We start from the raw sequence: 12,214 nt of genomic DNA, 5'->3' as shown, positions 1-12,214 counted from the left end.
CAAACAAAGTAACCCATTGATGTGAGGAAGTGTAACATATTCATTGTTTTGTATTATTATGTGAAGACAAGCTGTACTGTTCGAATTAAATGAATCTGATCTTAACTGTTGGTCTGTAAGCTCACTCGCTGTGAAATAAAACAGTTTAATGATTCGTATCTGGGCCCATCTCATAGAATACATAGAAATGTACAGCACAGAAACAGGCCATTCCCTCCTCCCCCCCTACTTCATCAAACCTTATCAGCATATCCTTCTATTCCTTTCTCCCTTGTGTGTTTATCTAGCTTCCCCTTAAATGCATCTATGCTAGTCGCCTCAACTACTCCTTGTGGTAGCGATTTCCACATTCTAACCACTCTGGGTGAAGAAGTTTCAGCTGAATTCCTTATTGGATTTATCAGCGACTATTTTATATTTATGGCCCCTAATTCTGGTCTCCCCCGCAAGTGGAAACAACATCTTCTCTACGTCTACCCTATCAAACCCTTACATAATCTTAAAGACCTCTGTCAGGTCACCCCTTCTAGAGAAAAGAGGCACAGCCTGCTGAATCTTTCATTATAGGTATAACCTCTCAGTTCTGGTATCATCCTAGTAAATCTTTTTTGCACCTTCTCCAGTGCCTCTATATCCATTTTATAATATGGAGACCAGAACTGTTCACAGTACTCCAAGTGTAGTCTAACCAAGATTCTATACAAGTTTAACATAACTTCTCTGCTTTTCAATTCTATCCCTCTAGAAATGAACCCTAGGGCTTGGTTTGCTTTTTTTTTAATGACCTTATTAACCTACATTGCTACTTTTAGTGATTTGTGTATCTGTACCCTCAGATCCCTCTGCTCCTCTATCCCATTTAGACTATTATCCAAGCAGTATGTGGCCCCCTTACTCTTCCTACCAAAATGTAATACCTCACACTTATCTATATTGAAATTCATTTGCCAATTACATGCCCATTCTGCAAGTTTATTAATGTCTTCCTGTATTTTGTCACAGTCTTCCTCAGTATTAATTACACCCCCGCAATTCGGTGTCGTCTGCAAATTTTGAAATTGTACTTCTGATTCCCAAGTCCAAATCGTTTAAATGGTGAACAACAGTGGTCACAGCACCGATCCTTGTGGCACACCACTTAACAACTTTTGCCAGTCTGAGTAACTACCTTTAACCCCTACTCTCTGTTTTGTAGCATGCTTGCTATCCATTCTGCTACTTGTCTCCTGATTCCACACGCTCTGACCTTAGTCATGAGTCTACTATGCGGTACCTTATCGAAGGCCACACCAAGTATTCGCTTGGTCCAGCGTCAAAAAGATTGAAGAAACGAATAAAGTCATGTATATCCAGTATAGATCACAAAGGGATACCATTTTTACATCCCTAGGTTACAGTATTGTACAGTAAGATATTAGGCAGCACAGGCATACCCTGAAATGTAAAATGCTCAGACCATTTATAAGAGTGATGAGCATCACTGTATCTGAAACACACTTGGAATTTCCTCAGGGCTACTCCCACTCCACTGGTGTAACTTTGGTGGAAATGCGTGTAAACGGGCTTTTTGCCAAAGTTAAGGCAACGGAGTGGGAGAAGCCACCAGAAAATTCACAGCGAAGGCAAGAACCCAAATTTATATCATCAACACAGTCTCATACAAGGGATATCACAATCCTCAGGCAAGAGAGCAGGAAATTGTATCTTCTGTGGGAGACTCCTGCCAAACATGGAAGAGATGGTAGGCCTGTTGACATATCTTGCACAAATTCCAAGTAGCATTTCCTGACAATCCCCCTCTGAGACAGCACTATTTAATACAGAGGTATTTAGAGTCTTTCCAGCACAATGGATGGGGAAAGAAAGAAATTTGGTGACATGCAGGCACCAAATGCATAAGAACAGATAAGGAAAATATGAGATACTGCCAGAAATATAAGTGAGGCATCAGAAGTATGAAGTGAGGAATGAGTTCTTGGAAACAAGTGCAAAACAGTAAATTAAAAAACCAAAATTATACAGATAGTACAGAGGAGTGCAAGAGAGTTATAGACAGCCACAAAGCTTAGGATTTAGACAACTAGTATAAATCTCAAACTTCACCCTCATGATTCATTAATAATACAAACTCCTTAATTTGGTAATGGCTTTGTAAATCTCTCCAATCTATCCGTTATATTGTAGTTAATAGTCCACAATGTCTCCTCTCCTGGCAGAATTGTTTGCACAAGTGAAATTAAATACAGAAGAATGGGTGGTCAGAGTCTAATCAAAGTAGAGATACTTGGCAGACCATTTGTGCACAAGCAGGAGTACACATCTAATGCCAAAACCAGCAAGAGACTCTCATGTCTGCAATTCATCCACTAATCCTCTGTTCTCCAAAACTTGCACCTGCATAATTGAGGAAGATTAGAGTTCAGAAGATCGAGAACTGAAATGTCTGTGACAAAGCTATAGCACTAAAATATTAACAGAGACCTATGGAAATAAGATGAAGAATCACTACTCTCTGCGTACCTGCTGTGAAAGTTTTGACATTTTTGATTACCAATTGTAGGTTTGCCAGCAGTCCAACTCTGCTAGGCTTACTGGGAATCAAGGCTGATATTGCAGTGAGCAAGTCCCAGCAGTTGTTGATAGCAATGTTCTTTAAAGAAATTAAACATTAGGAACTTTTTCTAGTCAGTAATAGGAAATTAAATATGATCTCACCTGAATCCAAATTTGTCCATTGCAATGGCAAAATGTCGTGGCTGGTCATAACAGTGGTAGAGGTTTCTGTCATCCATAGGGATTAAGTCCACATCACTGAAAACAAAGCAGTCATACTCTCCATCCTTCAGTACCTCCATGTAGCCAATATTCAGCAACTTTGCTCGGTTGAACATGCCTTCACCGTGCTGCAAGACAAAAAGTGAGCAGAAAAATACATGTAAAATACATGTCCTATGCACTCTGATCTCATGGAAATGATATACAAGTTAGGAGTGTATATTGTATAGGATAATAAATTTAATGGAATATGTCATATGGCACGAACACATTCAGGAGTTCACATGATATCAAAGTACAACAGCAAGTACAATCTGTACGTCAACACCCTCTGAATACTGAAATGCACAAAATCCCTGAAATTCTCTCCAGCCTTTTGTTTTTTTTATATAAACTGGGGCTCGTGGGGGAGTGGTTTTATTCCATCTTCATTCAGTTTGTTTTCTTTCTGACAGTAGATGTCATGACAACATAGGAAAAATAGCAATTGCTAATGTTGAATCGTATGATATTGAAACACGTGACTGGAACTGCACTGATCAGATTTTAATGCACTGCAGTGCTTGAAAACGGCATACCCTACGCACACTAATTCAGTAGCACGTCGAAAGGTGCAAGATAATGGTAATCTAATGAACACCAAGATTAGTAATTTCTTGTTTTGTAAAATACAAGATTAACAATGCTTACTGGACATACATGGTTGAATAAGATACCTAAATGCCAAGAGTGTGATAGACGGTTGACTTATCCAAAAATAGTGTATATAAAATGGCGTTTAAGCAGAAGTTATAAGTTGTAAATTCAAACTGTAATACTGAGGAACAACTTGTTTTTATTTGTTACAATGTTATAAACACTCAGTATTGTTGAAAATCTCAATGCATTTATATGACCGTTGCTCACTTTGGAGGATGGGGAAGGACATATATTGCAGCCTACTCTGGACTCTGCCTTTTAAGAAAGAGCCAAAAGGCAGTCGTTATCACTGCATCACCTAATAAAAGTTAACAATAGTAAAACCTTTCCATCAACACAGCTGGATCCATGTCCTCAGTGACGCAGTGGTCCACCCAAGTGAATTCCTTTTTGCTACCAGTTGATCAACAATTTCTCCCCTGTTCTTCACTGAGTATCCATAGTTCAGAAAGAAAAGCTCCTGAACATTACTGGCAGCAAATTAAAGTGTACGTGAATAGATTCTTTATCAACAGCAATGGAAAATAGTAGTAGTGGGGTTCATAATTATTTCCCACTGGTAGTAAGCCCCAATATCAGTTCATTGCACAATCAGCTTACAAACACATCTTAGTCTTCACTTTGGTTTCTGACGTTTAACCGTATAAAGTTACTATTTTAGCAGCAAAAATGTAAGTAAGCATGTGGAAGACCCTTCTAATTCCTCATCACTGGTAACTCCCATTTAGGTCTAAATCTCTTACCAGCGATGAGGAATTAATCCCTTTAAGTTATTCTATTATAATAGCTATTTTATTTCCCAGTGCATTCTATATCTAGTATCATACCATTCCTTGATACATAGTAACTCATTTCCTTATTAAACGTTTTGATTCAAATCTTGCTGTTAAGCCCTCTTGTTTTATAAATTCTGCACTGAATTCAGAGTATTTATATTTTATTTAATTCCTCTTGTAAATTTTTTAAATACATGTATCAACTTAATCCTACTCACTCACATCCTTACAGTTTAGCCTTTGCTTTAATGAGAACAACCTATGCACCTTCAATCTAGCTTTGCAATTCATAAACCTTAACCCAGGAATCAGCAATCTGCACTGTAGCGTGCTCTCTCCAAAACATCCTGGAAGGCAAATCCCAAAGCAAACAATATTCCAGCTGTTGCCTAACTAAAGATTCAATGTTCCCTCCTTTTACTTGCTATGGTCCTTGATATACATCCAACCATTCTATTTACTTTTTTAGTATTGCAATTACAATACGATTTCAACTTCCTATACTTCATCACTCCCAAATCATTTGCAGATTCTACTTTTTTGGATAAGATTCCCTGATATTATGCTCATTGCCAATAATACTAGATCCAAAATGGCATAATTTTACATTTTTCAATTTGTTATAACAACCCTTTGAACATACAAACATATGAAAAGGGATAGAAAAGGCCATTAGGCCCACCAGTGCTTGCCTCATTCACTAGATAGACCTTATGCACCAAACCTATAATGCTAATTCCTGGGGATACAATAAATTAGCAAAAAAAAACCTAAAGCCAATTCAGCAAAAACTCTGGTAAACTCCTTCCCAACTCTATAAGCCAATTATGACTCCAGATGACCATGGTTACCTATGATGCATTACTAGGTGAACTTAACCAATCGACACATCCCCAATACTCCTCCTTTAAGCACTTATTGCCATTTCTTAAAGACTGTAGTGTATCCATATTTACCATATTGTCTGTCTGAGAGAATACTTGCTCACATCTAGCTTGATTCATACTACATATTTTATAGGCAGGCCCTTTAATATCACTACTACTATCCATTTTGAATATCTTGACTAAATTCACTGCATCTAATCCTTTCATAATTTTAAACATAGCAATCATATCTCTTCTAATCCTATGTTTCTTCAAAGTGAAAAAACATAATTCTTCAAGCCTATCATCACTAAGAGATCTAATTCTAGCTATTATTATCTTTGTTGCCCTTCTCTGCTCCTTCTCCAGATCCTCAATATCTATCATCAGGTATGGAGACCAAACCTGGGCACATTACTCCAAGTGCAGGTATACGAAAGGCTTGTACAACCAAAGTATAGCGCTCTTAATTTGTACTTATTGACGTAATAATGGAATCTAAATCCTTTTTTTTCTCTATAGCCACCTCACATTGATTGATTGCTTAATGATGGTACTCTTTCCTGGTCTGTCACTCTTAACATCGTACATGCCCTGAGTTGCCTGGCCCCCTCATTAAATGACATTGATCATTAACGAGCCCATCTAAAATCTGTTTGCAACCTACTAAACTCCTTCTCATTGCCAACCCTTGCATACTGTGGCAAAATGGGTTTTTGGCAGTGTTACATTTTTTGGCTTGTATTTGCATATTGCTAGAATCAACATATATAGGAATAAAACTGCATCACATAGGGTATTTATCAAAGTCAAACTGGTTGTGGCATACTTCATAAATGCAAATTGATAAACTGAGAACAATAGAAAGTTCCAGGTATCAATTGACCACAATTGTTACATTCAATGACAAACATCTTATGCCATTATCAGAAATTGCCTTCTTTCAATATTGATGAATAGTTATTTGGTTTAATTAAATCATGAGAGGGATACTGTCTACTGCCTTTGTTTCAGGATCTGTGGGGTGGTGTTCACAATACCCCTGGTCAAAGTTCAAAGGGAAAGTTTGCCTGGGATAATGACTAGACAGTAGTTTCTGAGACGAGTGAGTAGAGGACGGGGTCTTAATTGGTTGGAGCTCTCTGCGATTTACAGCTCGGCGGACAGAGACTTTGTCTCACAGATTTATACTAGTCGCCCTAAGTCAGTCAGGAAGAGTCAGTGTTTGAATTTTTTTTCCGACAGCAAGGCTGTCTGTATTTTAAATAACTGGGCCACCTTAGTTAGGGTGTTATTGCTGGAGAGAGTTTACAGTAGGTGGTCTCCTGTTCAAAACTCCATGGTTATAGAGAAAGCAGCTGTGCCTTTGTTGTTTTATATATTAGGGTGTAGAAAAATATCTCGTTGTGTTAAACTGTGTACTGTTTATTCATTTATCATATGTAAATAAAACCACTTATTGCTTCAAAGTCTGTGCCTCAACTTGGTAAGAGTGTTTATCTAGTCTGGAGAGAAAGCTGAATTCATGTAGCATCATGGCATAGACCAGTAGTTGTTGTAAAGAGCAAGCATTCCCGGTTGTAATTTCTGGGTCATGCTATCATTTACCTAGATATTGGGCAAAACAATAGTGCATTCTGGATCATAGGGATGAGAAGTCCACTTCCAGGAATGACTACAACAACAACTTGCATTTATAAAGCGCCTTTAACTTAGTAAAACATCCCGAGGCACTTCACAGAAGCATTATCAGACAAAATTTGACACCGAACCACATAAGGAGATATTGGGACAGGTGATCAAAAGCTTGGTCAAAGAGGTAGGTTTTATGGAGCGTCTTAAAGGAGGAGCGAGAGGTAGAGAGGCGGAGAGGATTAGGGAGGGAATTCCAGAGCTTAAGGCCTAGGCTGCTGAAGGCACGGCCGCCAATGATGGAGCGATTAAAATCAGAGATGCACAAGAGGCAAGAATTGGAGGAGCGCAGAGATCTCGGAGGGTTGTAGGAAGTTACAGAGATAGGGAGGGGCGAGGCCATGGAGTGATTTGAAAACAAGGATAAGAATTTTAGAATCGAGGCGTTCCCAGACCGAGAGTCAATGTAGGTTGATGGGAGAATGGGACTTGGTGCGAGTTAGAATACGGACAGCAGAGTTTTGGATGAGCTCAAGTTTATGGAGGGTGGAAAATGGGAGGCTGGCTGGGAGAGCATTGGAATAGTCGAATCTAGAGGTAACAAAGGCATGGATGCGGGTTTCAGCAGCAGATGAGCTGAGGCAGGGACGGAGACGGGGCGATGTTACAGAGGTGGAAGTCTTGGTGATGAAGCGTACATGTGGTCGGAAGTTCATCTCAGGGTCAAATAGGACGCCAAGGTTGTGAACAATCTGGTTCTGCCTTAGGCAGTAGTCAGGAAGATAAATGAAGTTATGCTCACTGGCATATAGTTCTCAAGATGACATTTCCTTTTATAAATAATGGAAGTATATGAGCCACCCTGCAATATTCAGGAACCATCCCATAGCACAATGCACAGTGAAAATATCAACCAATATCTCACGTACACCTTCTCCTATTTCCTGAGCACATTACAATAAATTGAACTTTACTGCACCACACAAGCTTTATCTTAGCTTCAATCCTTTTCTTTTTCCTGTGGCTATTTAAGGCTTCTTTGACCTTCAACAATGTTTTAAAGGGGGAACTTTAGCGAGTGCTTGACACTCCATTCCCCATGACTGACATCCCTCATCCCTGGACGAACACAGAGTAAAGCAAGGAAAAAAATTACCTCTTGCATTACCCAACACTGATCCTCTATCTTCTCAGCGTCTCTCTTCATACTAATATAACATTTTGCCCGTCTAAAATTATGCACTAATATCAAATTATCTCTTTTTATAGAACCTCATTAAATTTAATGCAGCAATAATTACTACAATCTTGTTTACCCAATCTAACATCACAAATCTTCTGAGGCTTACTCCTGAACACAAAATCTGATCCCCTTCTGGTAAAGTCTCTAACACGCTGAGTCCAGAAAAGATCATCGACAGTTTCAATAAATTTTTACGATTTACCTTCCTTTCCCAACTTGCTTCCAAAGTTCCCTGTCCTGTTGCCCTGTTTCCCTAGAGGCCTATAACAGATCAAGCGATCAACTTGGAACCTATTCCAGGTTCCAGCTCTACCCAAACTGTTTCTCTAATCATTCCGCTTATATGCCTAGCAGGTAACAGCAGATACAACTTTATAATCACTAGAAGTTTCTATGTAAAAATGCAATGCACACCCCTGTCTGAATGCTAGTTAAAAAGCCCTCCACGTCCTGCCTGCTTTTATTTCAAATACATGCACTGGGCAGGCATGGTTTGCCTTCTCTTATGCTGACTCTTATGCACTTTGTTCCATTTAGACAGCTGTTCCTGAACTGTTTCTTTTATGATGGCCTCCAGCACATCATTTTAGATAGTGTGAAGCTCCGAATTCTGTGGTTCCCAGGGTCACATTTCTATCTCTTTTTAAAGAAAAACTTCACACATTCATTATTTCCCAGCCCATTGGTATCTCTCTTGTCTCTAAGGCATTAGGAAAGGTTTCTGCCAACACTGTCCTTCTATACCTTCCTTCACTTCCTTTAAAAGGAAAGTCCAGGTTTCATATTACTTCTCTTTAATGCATGTTACTAACCTCTAGTGTCTGATTCCCAGTACACATTCATTTTTATTATTTCATCCACACAGTAAGAACAAGTTTCAAGGTGCATGTTTTTCACTCGCTGTGAGCAGCCAATTGCTGTTTTGTCGGGACCATCAGTAGCCTTTTGTCACTAGATAATGTCACAGTGCTTGCTGCGGAATTAAATTCCATTGAAGCTCACTTCCTTTTCAGCAGAGTGCATTGCACCATTTACACACTGAAAGCCATCTTCTAGTTAATCGTTCATATAATTATGAAAAAAAATTAAGAATGCTAGCCAATACCTTCCAACTTACCTTCACTTCCAGTGTGATGCACACACATTTCGGAACAACCACACCCCATTTGCATTCTGAGAAAAATCACCTGTGTTTTCTAATACATGTACACTTTTCACATTATTTAATTTGCAGTTATAATTTGTATCAAGCAGACTTTGTGACAAAGTTTAGTGCTCATACAGGTAAATGTAAATCACTGGATGCTCACAAGCATCAGCACTTCCACCAACTTTGCCACCTCTCCCTCTGCTCCACCTGTTACCTTATAACCATACATCAAACCAAAAATAATACTCCTCTAAAATTGATGAAGCACACGTCAGAAAGTTATCAATCGCAACAGTATAGTCGACACACTAGAAATGCTACGGCGGATGGAACGTAGGAACAGGAGTAGGTCATTCAATTAGATCATGGCTGATCTGAAACTCAACTCCATTTACCCACCTTTGTCCATATCCCTTGATACTATTATCTAACAAAAATCTATCAATCTCAGTACTGAAAACTCCAATTGACCCAGCATCCACAGCCTTTTGGGGAGAGAGGTCCAGATTTCCATTACCCTTTATGTGAAAAAAATGCTTCCTGATTTCACTCCTAAATGGCCTAGCTCTAATTTTAAGATTATGCCACCTTGTTCTGGATTCACCCACTAGAGGAAATGGTTTCTCTGTGTCTACCCAGTCAAATCCCTCTATCATTTTAATCACCTCGATTAGATCACCCCTCAACCATCTAAACTTAAGGGAATACAAGCCAACTTTATGAAACTGGTTCTTATAATTTAATCCTTTAAGCCCTGGTCTCCATTCTGGTGAATCAGTGCTGTACCCTTTTTCCAAGGTCAATATATCTTTCCTGAGGTTTACCCTTGCCACTACATCACATCCTTTAAGCTGAATTTGTGCTTCTAACTCAGTTATTTTATTTCTGAAACTACATGCATTGATGTACAAAACTTTTATTTGGGTAACTGTTCCCACCCTGCCCATATGTCCTGCTGGTCTTTTCTTCACACGTTTTGACACAGGATGAATTTCCCCTCCCACCCCCCTAACTAGTTTAAATCTTTCCCCACTGCCCTATTTACCCTTTCCGCAAGGGCACGGGAGCCTCTCCGGTTTAGGTGAAAGTTATCCTGTCTGTAACTCCAAAAGTGATCCCAGTTTCCAGGAATCTGAAACCCTCCCTTCCACACAATCCTTTGAGGCACATGTTGACAATCCTAACTTTCCTCTCCCTGTCTGATCCAGCGTGTGGCACTGGGAGTAATCCAGAGATTACCACCCTTGAAATCCCTTTGCAGATGGGACAAGTTTGGCCTGCTTAGGTGGGCTTTGAACACAGAGGCTGCTATGCAAAGTCTCAGACAGTATCTGACAATATTATAAACCATAAAATCAGATTATTGTCTTATGTTCTACATGCTATAAGATGATTTTTTATAACTGACATGCTTGGCTTTCTTTATTCCACTTATATAGTTTTTATTGGTTTTACTGATTAAAAACAATATGATCATAAAGGAGAAAATTGTGCAACATATCTAAGATTTCTCAATGGCTTCTGCGGTGCTTAAAAATGTTATAAAATCTATTTTGAGATTTGTAATGTGATTTGAAACAAGCTAACTTGGGGAAGGGGGCAATAATGCATTTCCCAATGGCCATTAAATCAGACTAGAAAAGGATTGACAAAATGCATGCAGGGGCTTATTAATACTGAATGTTCTTTTCTCAGGGGAAGGAATTAACATTTGATCAGCTCATTATTACCAGGTAATGAAGGGACACCATGTGCTCACCTCTTGCAGGCTACCATAAAACACACCATGGTTGGTCGGGTTCCTGCGCAGGCTGTTCTCAAAATGTCAAGTGTTAATGAGTACAATTTCCAGTGTGTTTGCTTAATTGGAAGCTGGATCTAAAAGAAGCAATACTCTAGTCGTGTAAACAATGTTTAGCACATGCATAGGTCACCATTATAAGGCTTTTCTTCCATAAGTTCATGCCACCAAGTTGGGAGAATATTCAAGCAACAGCTGTACCTTATTCTGCATTATTTATCCAACTAAACAGCAAAGTCCCCATGCCTAATTTAGTTTTCCACATATTTGCCGAGAATGTTTACTATCAGTTGGATAGTTGGTTTGACAATCCTCAACACATACAATCAAATAAAAACTCTATGTAACACTACCATATTTTATAATTTAAAAAAGGATATATACAGATTAGCAGATCTTCACACAGTTGTCACCATGCTCATTATGAGAAAGAAGTGTTACGTTTCTTAACCTGGTTTTTATGTTCTTTTACTTAAACTGCTCAAACTTCTGTTAGCTGAAATTGTCTCTTTCAGGCATTACTAATACAAGTAATTAACTTGCATCACCATAGTTACAATGAAGGGAACCTATAATATGAGGAAGAACATTGTAGAACAAAATCTTTTTGCTCTTGTTTTGTCATATTCTCTCCCGCTTCCCCCATCAATTGGCTTAAATATTGTAACCAACCAACAATTAAGCCTTATTAATGATGGGAAGTTAGACAATGTGTTAAACACACAGAGCTCAAGTCATATGTGAGGTCATGTCTGGTTTCCCCCACCATATTAATATTTTACATACCTTCTATCTTTTAACTCCAAATGCTAAGGAGAGCCAAGTATTTTGATTATGCATCCATGGTGGTCTCCATTAACAATATTTTAACTCCATAGGCAGAACCCCCTCCCCAAAAAATTATCCACCAATGTTTCAGTTCTGTGGCAATTAAATGCTGGTTTTGGTTAATCTTAACAGCATATAATTTTTAGGTTGAGATGGCTGGAGCTCCAAGCTGCCCCATATACAACCAACATATTGGGCCGGAAGTTGCTGAAGCAGGGCCTCTCACGGCATACGCTGTTAATTAGACTTTTTTCTGCACCCTTAAGCTCAAAATATTTTTGCATCCTAACTTGCTGAAAGCGCGAGCTGATAACGGTGTGGCGAGGGCAACAGGGCATGTGAGACCTTAGTGAATGGTGGGACCAACAGTGTATCTCCTTGGCCAGTGAGATTTAAGGATTGAGAAAGAAACAGAGGAACAACTGAGAAAGAGAGTGAATTAGA

The 12,214-nt window shown here is 39.0% G+C and overlaps 1 protein-coding gene and 1 long non-coding RNA gene across 5 annotated transcripts in view; one reads left to right on the top strand and one right to left on the bottom strand.

The window, feature by feature from the left end:
- Window positions 1-12,214, bottom strand: part of b4galt2 (UDP-Gal:betaGlcNAc beta 1,4- galactosyltransferase, polypeptide 2) — a 342,550-nt gene that overhangs the window by 92,987 nt on the left and 237,349 nt on the right. For all 4 annotated transcript variants that reach the window (XM_067990105.1, XM_067990101.1, XM_067990102.1 and 1 more), the window contains exon 4: window positions 2,716-2,903. In XM_067990105.1, coding sequence (XP_067846206.1) covers window positions 2,716-2,903 — 188 coding nt within the window. The remainder of the gene's footprint in view (window positions 1-2,715; window positions 2,904-12,214) is intronic.
- LOC137325244 (uncharacterized) overlaps window positions 1-12,214 on the top strand; it is a 40,304-nt gene that overhangs the window by 12,049 nt on the left and 16,041 nt on the right. The gene's annotated exons all lie outside the window — the stretch shown is intronic.

The sequence above is a fragment of the Heptranchias perlo genome, chromosome 9 (assembly GCF_035084215.1).
Source record: "Heptranchias perlo isolate sHepPer1 chromosome 9, sHepPer1.hap1, whole genome shotgun sequence".
Classification (NCBI taxonomy): domain Eukaryota; kingdom Metazoa; phylum Chordata; class Chondrichthyes; order Hexanchiformes; family Hexanchidae; genus Heptranchias; species Heptranchias perlo.
Note: the sequence above shows the minus strand (reverse complement) of the source record. Positions and strands in the feature narration are given on the sequence as shown.